General features: G+C 40.3%; 1 protein-coding gene across 2 annotated transcripts in view; it reads right to left on the bottom strand.

Annotated features, from left to right (window-relative positions):
• The window catches only part of JAKMIP2 (janus kinase and microtubule interacting protein 2), a 172,614-nt gene that overhangs the window by 45,195 nt on the left and 109,175 nt on the right, over positions 1–18,244 (bottom strand). For both annotated transcript variants that reach the window (XM_056124416.1, XM_056124415.1), the window contains exons 3-4: positions 6,842–7,339; positions 2,626–2,835 (exon numbers count right to left, since the gene is read on the bottom strand). In XM_056124416.1, coding sequence (XP_055980391.1) covers positions 2,626–2,835; positions 6,842–7,339 — 708 coding nt within the window. The remainder of the gene's footprint in view (positions 1–2,625; positions 2,836–6,841; positions 7,340–18,244) is intronic.

The raw sequence follows: 18,244 nt of genomic DNA, 5'->3' as shown, positions 1-18,244 counted from the left end.
TTGTAATCTAAAAAGTTATATATAGTTCAGTTTTAGGAATACAATATCCCAACATCAATCCCATTATCAGTGTCAGCTTCCCTCCATCAATGACCCTTTTCCCTCCCACACGCTAATCCTTCACAAGCACATTTTAAGGTCTGCCTGTTGTAGTTTGGATCTCATGTTTTCAGTTTTTTTGGTTCTGTGGATCAGATATATTGACATACCACAGCTCAATGCTACCAATATGTCACTGGGCTCTATCTCCTACCCCTAATATCTCCTGCCCATCAATTGTTATTTCCCCTCCCTCAGTTTCTTTCCTTCCCAGTCCTTTTCAGTTCTACAACCAGGGTCCAGGGTAATGTAGGTATCCCCACTTTGTTAACTTGCATTCCCTTATCCTGTTATTTTATATACCACAGATAAGTGAAATCATCCTTTGTTGTCCTTCTTCTAAGTTCACTAACATATTATCCAGAACCATCAAGTTAGTGTAAATTACATTGTCTCTCCTTATGCTGTGTAATATTCCACTGTGTCTACATGCCACACCTTAATTATTCACTCATCTTCATTTTAATTCCCTATTCCAGATATTGTGCTAAGTGCTGCAATAAGTAAATGGTGTGTATATGTCCTTCTGCACGAATGTTTTTGTGTCCTGGGATGAACACCTAGAAGTGAACACTGTACTTCCATTTAAACATGAAAAAATAGACGTTCATTTGAACATGGCATTCATTTGGACACTGAAAATAAATTTTATGTAGTAATGTATCAAATACTCCCTGGAGCTCTGACTCCTAGAGCAGGGAAAGTGGCAGACACTTGGATCAGTTTATCAGATCTGTGAGGAAGATCATGACAAAATTATAGTTAGTTCAAGGAGCATCCTTGTGTCATGGCTGCACACTGTTTCCAATAGCTTAGTTATCTACCCTGCTATTACACTTAGCCAAAGAAAGGATAGAGTGGGAAGTAGGGATGAGCTTGGTCAATTCTGCAGTGCCCTGGAGAAATAAATCATTGAGATGTTGGTGCATTACCCTCATTTATAAAAGGCAATAGTTAATAAAATAGACTTTGTTGATAGATTTTGCTCAGAGAAAATAGTTTCTCCACTGGCACAATTGCCCTGGATCATTTTATAGAGATGCTGGCTTAATTCTTTGCCCTAAAGTCCATACAGTCATTACTGCCATAGATAAAAATTTTCATTATTATCTTACATTTTGATTGAGCTATACTGTCAAAAAACCAGCTTCCCATATATCATATACCTAGACTCACAACACTTGAGACAATTTACTAGAAGTTTCTTTTTTCTTTTTGGGTCACACCGAGCAATGCTCAAGGGTTACTCCTGGCTCTGCACTCAGGAATTACTCCTGGCGGTACTTGGAGACCATTTGGAGAGCCAGAGATTGAACCCAGGTTGGCTGCATGCAAGGCAAATGCCCTACCTGCTGTACTATCGCCCTTGCCCCATTTTAGTAGAAGTTTTAAGGTTCAGGGAAGTCATAACTTGGACAAGGTCTTGGGGGTAATACTGATTACTCAATAGCTAATGAATTCTATGTCCAAATATTATGCATACCATTTTCCATAAATCTATTCTTTTTAAAGTTTATGTTTATGGTTTTGGAGGGCACCAGCTGGCAGTGCTCAGGGCTTACTCCTAGCTTTGTACTATGGGATCACTCCTGATGGGGTTGCTGTACCATATGGGGATTGAACCCCAGCGTGATACATGCAAAGCAAGTGCCCTACCCACTGTATTATCTCTCCAGTCCTCATGTGATCTGCTTGTAACCTTCGCCTAGCCATATGAAGGACCCTTATTTCTGCTATTTTACAGATGAGGAAATTTTAAACACATAGGTCCAGGATTTGAACTCTGGAGACTTTTGCCTATTCTTAATAGACAATTAAACTCTCCTGCAGTGTCCAGTTAAGAAATAAAGCTGATATCTGTTGATATCAATTCACAAATTATTTATTACTCAGTTCTAAATACTACAGAATAACATTTCTGTATTCTTAAATAATATATTTTTACCTTTTAAAAAGCCACGTAATTTTAAGTTATGAGATATAAGATGAATTTATAAGGTGAAGGTATAAGATGAAAGCTATGCATATAAACAATGACTTTTATCTGCACTTTTGAAAATAATTTCTCATAAAATGAAAAAAATCAATGAAAGAAGTGGCAGATTTAGACTAGAAGCTTTCAGGCTAGGACTGTAGTTGCTTTCATCTTTAATATGCCTATACATTTTCACCCGCCATACATGATAAAGTGTCTTTACCAATCTCCAACACAATTTTCATATGGGGGATTTACCAGTCTTTTTGTCTTTTATAATTTCTATTATAGGCAAAAGTTTGGACAGCTATTGCTTACCTGGAAAAGTTTTTGAGGGTTCAGAGATCTATACTCATCCTGTTATCAGTGAAGACCACTCTTGCTTATGAGTTTAAAAATGCTATTACTAAGGCATTGGTTGTTTTATAGCAGAAAAAAGCATTGATTTTTCTGTAGTAAACATTTTAAGAAAGCTTCAAGTGCAAAGTACAAGTTGGGAGCTAAATAAATGATGATGCCTGAGTTCTCAACTTCAAGCTGAATGGACTTACAGGACTGCTGCAGTGCTCAGAGCCATCTCCTGCTCTGCCTGGAATTTCTCGTTTTGGACTGCTCATATTACACTCGGCTTCCTTGACCAGAAAGAGTTGTTCATCCAAAGCCTCCTTCTGCAGCTGGAGTTTCTGTACATAGCCAGTTTGGGTCTCCAGTTCCTTTTCCAGGGAAAAGATGATCCTGTCCTTGGCTTTGATTTCATCCATCTGAATTAAAGAACACCCACTGTTAAATTTATTTCACAATGCCATAAAATAATCATTATTTGTTTTTAGGCCTTATCTGTTGGTGCTTAGGGCTATTCCTGGCTTTTTGGGTACTCAGGGGACCACATGTGGTACCAGGGATAACAGTCAAATTAGCTGCAAGTAAGACAAATGTCTTACCTGCATATGTCTCTGGCCTCTAAAAAAAATGACATTTTTTTTCGCTTTTGAATTTTGGACCACACCTGGCAGTGTTCAGGTGCTATTACTGGCTTTTTGCTCAGGAGTGAGCCCTGGTAGGGCTTGGGGAATCATATGTGATGCAGGAATTAGACTTGGGTTTGGTAGGATACAAGGCAAGCACCTTAATCTCTGAACTATTTTTCTGCCTCTCAAAGAAATGCATTTTTTATATCAGCATAAGTTTAGTCTCTTTCTGATGACTGATAAAAACTGTCATTAAGTGATTTGAATTCTTGAATAAGATGTGCAATAAAAGGCCATTAGATTTAATTAGGTGCCAAGAAGGCTAATTACTTTTCTCTCAAGTATATTCTCTGTAGAACCTTTGTTTCTTTATATTGAATGTATGTTTAATAGGTTAAAAAATATATATCTTTAAAATGGCGATAAGTATCAAAAAAAAAACCCAAATACTAAGTATTCTTCTGCAGTGTTCCCAAGGCAATTTTTGGTGCTAGATGCTGTTTGGGGAAATGACATTTGAGTACAGGTCAAATATGAATTTGAATAGGTGAACTTACTATGAATAGATAATTTGTTATTACAGAAGTAATAGGCTAGTCAAGGCAGGTACATTTGCATTTGGATGGTGAATTTGGAGCAGAAACCTCCCATAGTCCAAGTTTATAGCTCTTTCCATTCTTATTGATATTTCTGAGAAGCCAGTCCTTAGCAGCAATTGTCAGGAAATCATAGGAAATGCCTGGTAACATTGCTCAGTATTTTCTCTCCTGTATCTATTGTATGCATGTATTAGGTCTGATATTAATCTGTTAAACCTTGGAATGGCTTAGAAATATTTCTAAACTCAAGAACACAGACATTTGATACCACTGATCAAATTTCAAATTTGCCATGCTTAGAAGAGGGCTACAGTGATAAATATTTATCAGTAACATTCAAAGAGTTACTGACAGAACTTTCCTTTGGATAGAACTTTCTTCTTTTTTCATTTTATTCTATATTAATATTCACAATCAAGATAAGTAAGCAACACTTAATACAGACAATGCTATACTGTTATCTTTATTAAAATGTCCCTCTCACTTTTTATATAACAAATCACTTTATAGAAATCTTTCTATCCTGTATTATTTGGAGACAAAAATTGAGAAAAAATTATTCACATAATCATATGTTCTCAACATAGGAAAATCTGACCCAGTGTCTCTAAGTCACATAATTAAACTTTAGATGCAATGAACTAAATTTTGCATAATTCTTTGATATTTACTAAGTTGGTGTAGAAACAAAGCTGTCCTATAAATATAAGAATTATTTTTTAGTTTCCATATCTTTGCAAAAGGCTTATGTCCTATGTTATTCTTAACCAAACAGTGCATTCATCATATCTGTCATCTGTGTTATTTATAGTTTAATTGTTCCATATTTACATGCTCCCAGTTGGCTTTGATGTGCCCTAACTAATGAACTTGCTTGGAAATCTATTACTACCCAAAAAATCATTCTCATCATCACTACCATCATTATTATGTACTGAACTTTTTTTTAACAATATCTAAGGCATTATACTCAAACTTAACAGTTGTCTATTTTACTTTATTTTATAATAGTCCTTTTATGTAGGTTCTAGTATCATCATTTAAAAGACAATGGCCCAAGGAGTTAAAATCTTAGTCAAAATCAAGTGTCAAATTAGTGGCAAAATCTGAGTGTTAGACTTCTCACTTGGCCTTTGAATCTAGACTCCATTCTATAGGAAATTGTATTACAGTGATGCTAAGATCTATCTACTCACAGTATACCTCAAAACGTCTTTCTGTGGAATAACCATTAATTAGTGTCAATTAATTTCTAATCCATATTGGATATAAGCATGGACTCTCATTTCTGAATAATAAAAATATTCTGAGAAGAGAATACATAAAAATATTCCCTGGAAAAACTTTCTAGATAGAACAGTTCCCATATTGGAGGGGGTTAAGACAGGGATAAGATAAGAAGCAAATAAGGAAAATAATTTCATCTGTGTTATGAAAAAGGTATCCCATGTTACTCTGTTTACAACCATTGGGTTTGTTTTGTAGTTTGGTTACACCGGGCAGTGCTCAGAACTTAAGGATGCCTCTGACTCAGGGCTCACTCCTGATGGTGCTCAGGGGACCATATGTGTTGTTGGGGCTAGAACCAGAGACAGATGCATGTAAACCAAGCACCTCAACCCCTGTACTATCTCTATGGTCTCTGTCAAAGTTTTAAAGCATTCTTCAGGTGGCTTAAATTTTACACTGTGATCAAGAGGATTTCATGTCTATTTCAGCAATGGGGTGGGAATGGAAGTCATTGAAAATATTACAGACCAACCAGTGATCAACCAATACTGCTAGATTTTACACTGAAAAACTATCAACAAACAAAGATTCTTTTCTGTAGAATTTCTTCTTAATTTACTTACCTGCTGATTCCTGAGTTTACAGCTCTGATTCTTTAAGAGCCACTGTTGCTATTTTTGTTGATAACAGGGTGCCTCTGACACACACACACACACACATACATGCACATATGTATATGTATATAGATATGTATATATACATACATACATACACACACATATATATACATATATATATATACACACACACACATATATATACACACATCACCTTCTTTGGTCTTTATTGCCAACGAGTGCAGTGCAATTACTTGCAGATAAAGAATTCATAAATTGTGGCAAAGAAAACATTTTGCAGTTACTTTATACAATACAAAGAAAATCACTCATGTTCAGCTTTTAAAAAATGCTTTACAGTAACTACTTTTTAACTGAAAATTGAAATCCTGGAGATATCACCCAAGCAACATTAATTATAATACCTGGAAAATAACTGATTAGATTTGGAATACACAAGAGAGAAAGTGTAGTCATCTCCAAGGCAAAATGAATTTAGAGTAGTTTCGAACACATTCTAACAGGTTAATCTGATGAAACATAATGCTAAAAATTCTAAGTAGTAGATATGTGTAAATAATCCTAATTGCACAAGGTTACCCTAGGACTGATGAATGTCACACTATGATCATATTTGATTTATTTTAAAGCATCTAATAGAACACTATGGCTTTAGGTCATTCGTATTAAAAGGAACCAGAAAGAAAATAAAAAGAACCAAAAAAAAAAAACGTAAAGAAAAGGCAACTCTGTAGGATGGAAGTTAAGTTTTGGAAACTGATAACTGCAAACAAACTAGACAAGACTCATCATTAAATTATAATGGTCTTTGCTTGTGTGGGGAAGACGATCTGTTTTAAGAATGACTAGGGATTTGATAGCTCTATTAGTTGCTTTCAGATGCATTCCTGGAAGGTATGACGGTGAATCACTCTGAATGGCTCCAATGCTGCCATCCCTGTTCAGACATCATCAAAGCCACTGAAACTTTACTCCAGTGAAAATTCAACCACAATTTATAATCACCAAGTCCACACATATACTGACTTGGGAAGTCTTCATACTTTTAGGATATTTTAATAAACACTCAAGAAGATAGGAGTTGCTGAATAGATAACTCTAAGAATGGGGCTGAAGGAATTCAACTTTTCTGAGAAAGACGATTTCAAAATCACCTTTGACAATTGCAAGGTTGGCTGGGAATAGCTATTTATCCACATATGTATGGACCTGTATGGTAGTTTGGCTAGAGCACTGGACAAAAAAGGAGAGAGCACTGTTCATTAGCATCTCAAGAGAAAGAATCTAGCAAGCCAACTCTGAGTGCCAGGACCTGACCAGTGGGTTACTAACCAGCCTCCGGATATCCCGCTCCGACTCCCATTTGATCTTCGAGATGGCTTCCTGGTGGGACTGATGCTCACTCCGCAGGTCCCCCGCCTTGATTTTATCTGCCTGGATCATATTGCTCAGAGCCTCGTCCACCTGCTTCTTGGCAGTTTTCAGGTCCGAAATTTCCTGTAAGAGCTTAAGGCGCTCCGCATCGAACAGTTTCCTGGCCTCCTCCCGGGCCTCAATGGTGAGCGCTGTCCTTACTTTGTCACTACTGCCATCCCGGAGAGCACACATGGCTGACTTGAGCCTCTGGATCTCCCCGTCCCGCACCTTCACCGTCCTTGCCATCTCCTGCTCGTGCTGTTTAATGAGATTCTCCCTCACGGCCTGCAGCTCCTTCATCTTCTCCTCATGGAGCTTGGCTTTGAGTTCCGTCACCAGGACTGTGTGCTTGCGCTGCTCCAGCTCCCGGATCCGCTTGGTCTCCTGTGTCTTCTCTCTTTCCAGCTTAGATACCTATGGGTGGAGAGGGGAGAGGATGAAAAGGAATGAGCCTCAAAGGAGGTTGGCAGGATTTGCGGCTCAGGCCCCTGTGATGTCTTATTCCTCTTTACTTTTCAAATCCCGGGTCACCCTGTGCTCCCATGGAAGGGAACTGTGGCTTTGAAGAGCTAGGAAGAGTGTGCGATGGGAGAACATACCTGGAGATGCTTATAGTTCCTTGTTCAGAGAAATATCTGATGTTCTGAGATCTTACATTGCATATGGGATCTTTAGACAAACATGCCGGCATCACAGAAAACTGGTCAGAAATACAGACTCGGACTTCTGCTCAGAATGTACACATTAGCAAAGTCCCAATTATGGCAGTACACATGAACCTTTGAATCGAGATATGATGATTAGGATGATTTTCTCTTTGGTGGGAGTCAACAGAGACCACCTAGAGAGCGTTTTATACTATAAGCCCTTGCTGAATTTAAATCAATACAGGCAGGTGGCTCAGGATAGTTCATAGTTTGGTGCAATCATCTGACAAAATGATCCCTCTAGTCATCATATAAAATATTCCCCTTTTCTTATTTTGGAAGAGATACTGCTGGTGTGTGTGTGTACGGGGGGTGGGGGGTTGGGGAAGGAGGAGGGTTATTGTGTGTATGTGTCTGAGTGTGTGTGTGTGCATGCATGCATGAGTGCATGAGTGCAAATAATGAAGAGTTGACTGAAGAGTTGACAGTTTGGACAGCTTCAACCTCCATCTTTCTTTGAAAATGTGGTTCCATCCCAAAATTTTATATACCCACCAGGAAAAACAAGCCAGTTCATCAAACCTCTTTCAGTGCCAGGAATTCAGTGGCTGCTGTGATTTCTACGTGCTTTTGTCCTCTCTCCTAAACCAGCACTCCTACTAGTTTAAAACAGTATCCTTTCTAACCTTTTTACCTTAAGGTATTCTGGTTAAAAACAATCTTCTGTGTTTTCTTAGATTTTCAGCAGTAGCACAAAACCTCACATGGAATGTCAATAAGAGTGTCTTGATCAGGTTGAAGCAGTCTCAGATCCATTCATTACTGCTTTATAACTTGAAATGGCCTCTCAATTCCTATTCTATGTTTTTTCCCCACTCTCCACTGCTATCTCTGTTCTTTGTTACTCTTTGAATTTGTCATTTGCCCAGATACACACACACACACACACACACACACACACACAACCAAAAACAAACAAACAAAAACCCAGAATAATCAGATGGCCCCAAGAGCATTACCTAGCTGAATGATTTTGAGTCTTGGCCATTTGTAAAAATGGAAGGTTTTCTTAAAATAATTATTGTGAGGACCTTTCCAGGTTGAAAATGTTAACCCCTTATCTAAGCAGTCTTAATTATAACATCAAGTTACTGAAATTTCACTTACCTTCAAACTTTACTTACCTTTAGTTATTAGAAAAGCATTTTTAGGTCCAACTGCTATTTTATGAACATTTATTTTAAAGAGAGAAATTATTTGCAAGTTCCTGGGCCGAATAAGCTGCTTGGCAGCCTTAAGTGACCATCTCTGATCTTGTCTCCCACCCTAATAAGGCTCAGGCCCCTGTCTAGGAGGATATTATTTCAAAGTGGTGCTTGGAACACCCAGAATACTGTAAATCTGTATTGAGACCTGGAATAAGTGTAAAATACACATCACTTCAATGTTTCAAAGTGAGATATAAAGTGTAAAGGATCCCATCAATGATTTTTATACTGACTGTACTGGGAGTTGCAATATTCGGGAGAAATAACTTGATTAAATTCAATAAATGTAATTGCTTTTTTTATTTAGAAAAATCACTTGATCACTTGACTTCCGGTTAATCGTCGATTTGCTCGAGCGGGCACCAGTAACGTCTCCATTTGTCCCTGTCGTGTGCTAGTGTAGCCCAATGGCATCTGTTCCCTCTAGGAACATGAAGAGCCTCAAACCGATCGTTCATGATCTTGATGAAGAAGTCTGACCATCTGGCAGGTGGGCGACCGCACGGTCCTTTGACATCCCATGGAATCCAGTCGGTAACAGCTCTAGTCCAGCGGTCATCTTTAAATCTCATTACGTGACCAGCCCATCTGATTTTTGACGCCTTGGCAAATGAGACAGTGTCCCTGATTCTTGACCGCCGACAGATGTCAGAACTCCGGATTCTTTCTCTTATTTGAGTGAAACGTGATATTCCAAGCATAGCTCTTTCAATTCCTCTTTGGGAGACCTGAATAGCGTTCTCATCCTGTTTGTGTAGGGCCCAGATCTCTGAGGCGTATGTTAATGCAGGAAGAACAGTGGAATCAAAGAGATGTGCTCGGAGCCGGAGGTTCTTCGTCCTCTTAGCTATTTCTTCGATGCTCTTGAAGGCGTTCCAAGCCACTCTCTTCCTCCTGCGCAGCTCGGGTGCCAGGTCATTTGTCATGTTGATTTCTCGACCTAGGTACACATAGCTGTTGCATTTGGAGATGGTCGTTCCATTGAGAGCGAATGGACTGTCATGAATGAGACTGTTTCTCGTAAACATCGTCTTCATAAGATTCAGCTGTAGTCCTACCTTTCCACACTCACGGTCGAAGTCGGCCAGCATTTGTGCTGCTTGGCTGATGTTTGGTGTTATTAAAACAATGTCATCAGCAAAGCGGAGGTGGTGTAGTTGCCGACCATCTATCTTCACTCCCATTCCTTCCCATTCCAGTCATCACATGATGTTCTCGAGGGTGGCACTGAAGAGTTTTGGTGAAATGGTATCACCCTGCTGCACCCCTCTCTTGACATCAACGATCACTTCTTTGTAGAATGGTGAGATCCTGGTAGTGAATCTGCAATACAGCTCACGGAGGATCTTGATGTATTGGGCTTGAATGCCCTGATTGGCTAGGGCTTCAATGGTCGCTTCCGTCTCAACAGAATCAAAGGCCTTCTTTAAATCAATGAACGTTAGACAGAGCGGCATCTTGAACTCCCGAGAAACCTCAATGACCTTGGTTATCATGTGGATATGTCGATGGTACTGAATCCTTTGCGGAACCCGGCTTGCTCGCATGGTTGTCCTTCATCTAGTGTTCTGCCAATCCTATTTAGGATGACTTGAGTGAACAACTTGTAGATGACAGACAATAGGCAGATCGGGCGATAGTTGCCAATGTCATGGATGTCTCCCTTCTTGAACAGTAGTACGGTCCTGCTGGTTTTCCACTGGGACGGAACCTTGCATTCAGACAGGTAGCGTGTGAAGAGTCGAGCCAGTGTATTGATGAGTACTGACAGCAGGTTCTTCAGGTGTTCAGGTCTGACCTTGTCTGGGCCGGGTGCTGTTTGTTTCTTTACTGATGAAATGGCATGTCGGATTTCGGAAGGGAGAACATTGGGAACAACATATTCATCCTGTGGAATTTGGTATGTCAACAAGTGGACATGGCTATCGAAGAGATGTGAGTAGAAGTCATGGATAATCTTCTCCATTGCCGTTCTGGGGGATGTGATAGATCCATCAAGACATCGGAGGGCAGTCATCTTGGTCTTGTAGTTGGCGAAGGACAGGTGGGCGTTATGAATACTTTTCCCGGCTTCTACCAGCACTTCTGCTCTTTTCTCTTTGAGGTCTTCCTTGATCGCATCTCTGCACTGCTTTGCAAGCTTGGACGTTAGCTTGCGGTTGCCTGAGGCATGCGCCAAACCACGCTGGCGAATAAGCTCAAGAGTTTTCGAAGACAGGCGTTTTTTTTTTTTTGTGGCTATCTGTCTCTTGGCGTTCCTCGCACAATCATGGAGGTGCTGAACCAGTCGATCATATTCCTCGTCAATGTTGTCCACAATAGCATCTTCCCATATTGCCGCAATAGTGCCAAAGAGCTCCCAGTTGGTGGTCGTTCTGGGAGTTCTCTTTTAAATTTTGCAGCCCTTTCTCCCCGTTCTGTGAAGTAGAATTTTGCAAGAAGGAGACGGTGGTCTGATCCCGTTTGGAATTTTGGGACAACAGCGACATCGATCAGGCAAAACCGTCGATTGAATATGATGTGGTCTATTTTGTTGTGGAATCGTCCACCAGGAGACTCCCATGTCCAGTGTTTAGATTCAGCCTTCTGGATCTGTGAGTTACCATGGATGGTCCTGGTCGACATGATGAACTCAGACAGTCTCTCACCCTGTTCATTCCATTCTAGGCCATGGGTCCTGATGTGAAGTTCTTCAGCTGATCTTCTCAGTCCTATCTTGGCATTAAAATCACCAACAATGATCTTGTAGAAGGTGTGGTCTTCTTTATAGAACTTCTCCAGCTCCACATAGAACTTCTCGATTTCTCTTTCATCATAATGAGATGCTGGTGCGTAGACAACGAAGATAGAAACTGCCAGCAGTGAGCCACATCTATTCAGATGTAAATGTCCGATTCGGGTTGTTAGGTATTCGAATGAATCAATGCTCATGGCCAAGTTTGTGTTGACAAGGACACCGACGCCTCCGACACCTCTTTTATCGCATGTTCCGAGGATCAATTCTTCTCCAGTGTCAAAAACGGCATGATGAGATTGGTGCCTTCTTGTCTCAGTCAGACCAATGATGTCGTACTTGATCTTTCACGCTTGTACGATCAGGTCCTCAATGGATGCATCTGATGCTAGCGTAGGTGCATTGGAAGTACAGACGGTCATTTTTGTCTTCCTTCATTGTGGCAGCCTAGTTCGGCCTTGAGATTTTATTGGCCTCTCCTTTCTCATCTTTCTCAGTGCTGCCATGTTGTTAAAGCCTTCAGGGTCAGGTGAATGAGACCATTGTAATTACTGGTTTTGGCATATCGAATACACAACGGATAGCTTGCCAGGCTTTGCCGTGCGGGCGGAATACTCTCGGTAGCTTGCCAGTCTTTCCGAGAGGGATAGAGGCTTTTGGGGCGACCTCTAATTGCCCTCATAGGTGGTACCATATTTGAACCCTATCAAATATGGTACGGAAATTCATTAGAAAAATCATGACTGAGAAATTGATATTTCACACATGGTTTGCACGTGCAACTTACTATATTTCTCTTGGATAGCACTGCTCTAGAGTTCTCCATAAAAGTGCTAGTGATAGTCTCCTAGTTAATGACAGTTCTCATCTGATTTTGATACCTTTTAAAAACTCGCCCACAACTCTTTTTTGCAATGGAATAAAATCACAAGACCTCAGCATGATCTTTCAGGTTATCAGATCTGAATTGACTTTTAACTTCGATTACTTGTCTTCACTCTACCTCTTGATTGTGCTGTTTTGCAAAGGTCCTGTGTCTCAGAAATATATGCCTGTGATTTCCACTTACTGAACTGCCCTTCCCTCAACTCTTTTGAAATCTTCTATTCCTCAGAGCTCAAAGAGATAGAACCTTCTCTAGACACAGGGCCAAGGCTGTCTAGGATAACGTTCATTTCTCCTGCCTCTGTCTTTTAGGTTTACTTAATCAACCCCCACCTCCACCTCCTGTCTGTCCTCCCTATGTTTTTCTTTATGGTAAGTGTATGGGTTTTTTTTTAAATTTTTGACACATTTGTTTATTCTTATACTTCCTCGTTTATCCCTAACTCTGGATGGAAACTTCTGGAAGACTGCCAATTGCCTTCTTTGTCTTTCCCTACCCAATGGATGCTTGTATAATACATAAGTATCCTGTGTGTGAAATTAAAGAATGTATGTCAATATGTCTCCCTGGCTTGCCATTTATCCAAAGGCAAGAATAGAAATCCTATCATATATTTCTGACTACAGATATTTATAGAGATACAAGTCTCTCATTTATCCCTTCTTTGTATATAAGAGTAAAACAAACAAACAAAAAAAGAATATTCACTTGTTCTCTTCCTGATAAGAATCTGTACTTCAACAAACAGGCTAAATCTTACTATTTTTATAGAACAAAATGAAGTAGATTTTTCTAGATCTTGTTTGGGTGAATCATGGTCCATGAGACAAATCTTTCCTGCTCCCTGTTTTGGTGAAAAAAGTTTTATTAGAACACAGTCATACCTGTTCATTTCCTTATTGTCTGTGACTACTTTTGTATCACAACAGCATGGTATTCACAGGGGCTGTCTGACTTGCAAAGCCTAAACTATTTTACTATCTGGCCCTCTACAGAAAAACAAGTGCAGAGTCTTTTAAACAATGAATGTTTTGAATAAAAGGTCTTTTCTTTTCTTTTTCCCTCCCTCCATCCCTCCTTCCTTCCTTTCCTTTCTTTTTCTGATTTAGGAAAAGATACATTATCTTCAATATAATATTTTGGAAAAGTTTTTCTTTAGCTCAAACTATACAAAATCAGTCATTTTCAATTTCACCAGATGTATTAAAGTTAGGCATTTTGGACAGTATCACAGCTCAAAGGGCTGCTTGCTGGGTAACATGCTACTATGGGATGTTTGAGCAGCTCTTCCTGAACAATGAAAATGACTTGTGTATGGACAATCCCGGCTCAGTCCCCAGCGTCACAGATCGTCTCTTTACCACAGCCAGCAGCAACCCATGACTATAGAGTCAGGAGAAACCCCCTGACTCCTGCAATGTGTTACCTAATTCTTTCCCAAACAAACAAAAACCACTTGTAACACGGTTGGTTTTAGGGTTAAATTAGGTAATACATTTCAAGTTCCTTGAAATGTAAAAATTGTAAGGTCCCATTATTATTAGATATAAACTGGATTAAAACAACCGATAAAATTATTTACATCAAATTCTCTGTAGGTATTCAGATTCTAAAACTATTTGATTCTACCAGCATTCTCAAATTATAAACGTTACTCTTTCATGTTTGTATACTGGAGAAGAGACAAATGAAAGAGAAGAGAATCAAAATACAGGTCTATACAAAATTATATCTCAGCCTGAGAAAAACACAAATTCAAATACTGGTCCTTTTGTTCATTACTTGAAAGGATCCATAGAGTCCAAAGAAAATTCAGAGGCATTGAATTAAAATAGCCATTTTTTTGATGTCCACTTAATTTGGTTGTCATGGAAACTGTTCCCCCCCCCCCCCAGGATTTCTAGGTAAAATTTCTTTTAAGCTACAGAGAATTGTTTCACTATGAAGGGGAAACAAAAGAAGTAACTGACATTTGAGAAGAAAAATGAACCCGCAAAAATGTTTTTACCGGGCTACAACCAGCAGAGTTGGAGGGGTGCCAGGCTAATCCTAGTGATTCGTGGCCTAGAGATTTGGGCCTGGTGATCTTCTCAGTTCAGCAGCTCGGGACCACCTGGCAATATCCAGAATTACTAGGAGTAGGGCACTTAGAGAATTGAACTCAAAGCTTTGTACATGCTAGGTATATACCCTGCCGCTGGGACTATGTCCCCTCTTCCAAAACAGTCCTCTGAAAGTTAGTTTCAGCTGAGATGGTCCCACTGAGAAAATGGTCATTAATCACACAACGTGGATATATGAAGAAAAAACAACAACATAATTTGTGAATAATACCCAAGGACAGTAGGAACAAGGGCCAGGAGGAGTGGTCCATGAAAGGAAGCTTGTCACCAAGAAGGAGGGAGAAAGCAGTTAGAATAGAGAAGGGAACACTATGATAATAATAGTTTGAAATGGTTACTCTGGACAAAAACTGAGTGCTGAAAGAAGGTAAAGTGGTATGCAAGATACCCTTTCAGTAATAGCATTTCAAATCACAGTTCCTAAAATGAAAATAAGAAAGAGAGAGAGAAGGAAAGTGCCATAGAGGCAGGCTGCAGGTGTCAGTGTGGGGGAGGGGAGGTGGGTAGGGAGGAAACTGAGGACCTTGGTGGTGGGAAATGTGCACTGCTGAAGGAATGGGCGCTGGGACATTGAATGACTGAAACTCAGTCATGAATAACTTTGCAACTGTATATCTCATGGTGATTCAACGTTTTTTTAAAAAAGCCTATTCCTTAGTAACAATGAAAATTATAATCACTGTATCACTGTCATCCCGTTGTTCTTCAATTTACTCAAGCGAGCGCCAGTAACACCAGTAAATTATAATAACAAAATGAAAAAATAGTAGAAATAATAATCAAAATGTATTAGTGTGACTCATTGATAGAAAAAATTTTTCAGACAGATCACCTTATAGCATTGATGGGGTCTTTCAAGTCAGGGTCACGCTAAAGACTTTGTATCAATACACAGAACCTCTCAACAGCTTGGTGCTGTCAGTGGTTTGCTTCAGAGTTTCAGATGAAAGAAATGAAAACTAGTTTTATGCTAAGCATGCTGTCAGAAGACTCATTAGCGCCCCTTGTGGCAGGAGCTGGTCCTGAGTCAGCCCCTGGTTCCCCTGTTGGCTCAAAATCTGGGGCTGGAGTGATAGCACAGGGGGCAGGGCGTTTGCCTTGCACGCAGCTGACCCAGGTTCGATTCCCAGCATCCTGTATGGTCCGCTGAGCACCACCAGGAGTAATTCCTGAGTGCAGAACCAGGAGTAACCCTTGTGCATCGCCGGATGTGATGCAAACAAACAAGCATCAACAACAAAGACAAAAACCTCAGGCACCCATATCTCTCCTCTCAGCTTTGGTTGTGAGGACAAACCTAGAAAACACACTAAAAGTCCTTTAAAAAGGCCAGAGATTAAAAATTAATCCATGGCAGTTAATTTTGAGGAATACTGTACATACTGATACTATATCACACAATAATATATTTATATCAACAAGCAAAGACTGTCTATATCATCGGGGCAAAGCTAACAATCCTACTATTATATTAAGATGATAAGAACTATTTTCCCGACATAAAGAGATGTTCAAGAATAAAGTTGAGCTTCCTCGAGTTTCCTTGACTTCTTTGGGATTGGGGACATCTAGTATTAACTCGGAGTCACTTAGATTATGTGCATGGTGAGGAGTGGGTGTGGGGTGGGACTGGGCAGGGTAATGTGCCCTCGCAGGGCATTTCATGACTCCCAAATTATTTATACCTCAGAGGTTTTGTGGGGAAAAGGATCATTAAGAAAATAGCAATTGCATGTCGAAAGTAGACTATGGACTGAACATGTGTGCCACTCAATGCCTCTTTTGCAGACCACAACACCCAAAAGGAGAGAGAGAACACAGGGGAATGCCCTGCCACAGAGGCAGCGGGGGATGAGGGGATGGGGGTGGGGGGATATTATCCATGGTGGTGGAAAATGGGCACTGGTGGAGGGATGGGTATCTGATCATTGTATAATCGAAACCCAAGCACAAAAAATTGTAAATCTACAACTGTAAAAAAAAAAAAGAAAGAAAGAAAGAAACAAACAAAAAAAAATTTAAAAAAATTGTGACTATGGACTGAACATGATTGCCACACAATGCCTTTTTCCAGACCACAACACCCAAAAGGAGAGAGAGAACAAAAGGGAATGCCCTGCCACAGAGGCAGGGTGGGATGGGGGGATGGGTTTGGGAGGGATACTGGAAACCATGATGGTGGAAAATGGGCATTGGTGGAGGGATGGGCATTTGATTATTGTATAATCAAAACCCAAGAACAAAAATTTGTAAATGTGTAACTTTTGCTCACGGTGTTTCACTAATAAAAATGTAAAAAAAAAATAGCATTTGACTGGGGAAAGCTAACACTATGACAGAAGGAAGAAAAATCCTGGCTCCCACTGAGGACTCCTGCGGTACTTTTCTCTTCTGTCCTAAATATAGTTTGGCCTTAGAAAAATGTCAGTGTAAATTCTGCTAACATAAGGATGGTGATGTTAGCTTTAATGTGACCTTAGACATCCAGGATTAAAACCTGGACAGCCTTGTAAAAGAAAAAGAGAGTCTGAACATGGTCGAGAGTGAGAAGATGGCAAGCTTGTGTGGGGAACACTGAGAAGTGACTCGGTCACTATTTCTATAGCCACTAAAGGTGTGATTGTCAGGATCCACTTTGGGAAGACAGGAACTGAGATCTGATAAGGCTTCAGCTGCCCCCTGCTCAGGCCCAAAACTGGAATCCTCTTAGAGAAAAGCCTCTGCAGAAACAAAGGGGTATGAGCAGGCCATGGAAGAGAACTTCAAAAGTGTCAAACTCGTCCTATTGATAACACCTTAGCAATGAACACTTACCTAAGTAGAAAACCCCATGAAGGGTAGCTTGGGGAAAGTGTATCTACATGAACTCGGACAAAGGAAGAGTGTGTATGCCAACCAATGACACCACGGTGCCTGTGTATATGCTTCCTGCATCTCCTCTCTTGAGATATGTGTTGGTTAAAGCATGCCTCTTCAACCTGGTGGTGGCCCGCATCTCCACCTGAGGTGCTGACTTACTTTCAGCCCGGTCTACTCTGGAGAAGCCCATTTCTCTCTTGAGAGCAAGTATCTTAACTTGCCTCTCCTTACCTCCCTTTACTTCACTATCAGTCTCCTCCTGAAATGATTTTCTCTGAGGGTAAAATGAAGGTGAAGGAAAAATGAAGTCATGAAATTTGCTTATAAATGGATGGCCACCGGGAGTGTCATGCTGAGTGAAGTGATTCAGGAGAAGGAGAGATAGAAGACTGCACTCATTTGTGGGATATGAAGAAAACAGAGTATGAGATGAAAACCCAAGGACAGTAGAAACAAGGGCCTGTAGGGCTGGTTCACTGTTGGGAGTTTGCCACAAATGGTGGGAGGGAGGGCAGTTAGGATAGAGAAGGGACCACCATAACAATAATATGGAAATGATCACTCTGGACAAGAACTGAGTGCTGAAAGTAGGTAAAGGGATATTCATGATGACTTCTCAGTACCTGTATTGCAAACCATAATGGCCAAAAGGGGGGAGAGAGAGAGAGAGAGAGAGAGAGAGAGAGAGAGAGAGAGAGAGAGAGAGAGAGAGAGAGAGAAGTATCTGATATAGAGTAGAGGCAGGCTGGGTGTTGGGGGGTGGTTAGCATTAGTGGGAGGGAAACGAGGGATATTGGTGGTG

This window comes from Sorex fumeus, unplaced genomic scaffold (assembly GCF_029834395.1).
Source record: "Sorex fumeus unplaced genomic scaffold, SorFum_2.1 ptg000051l, whole genome shotgun sequence".
In the NCBI taxonomy this organism is placed as follows: domain Eukaryota; kingdom Metazoa; phylum Chordata; class Mammalia; order Eulipotyphla; family Soricidae; genus Sorex; species Sorex fumeus.
This window is presented reverse-complemented; position numbering and strand designations above follow the sequence as displayed.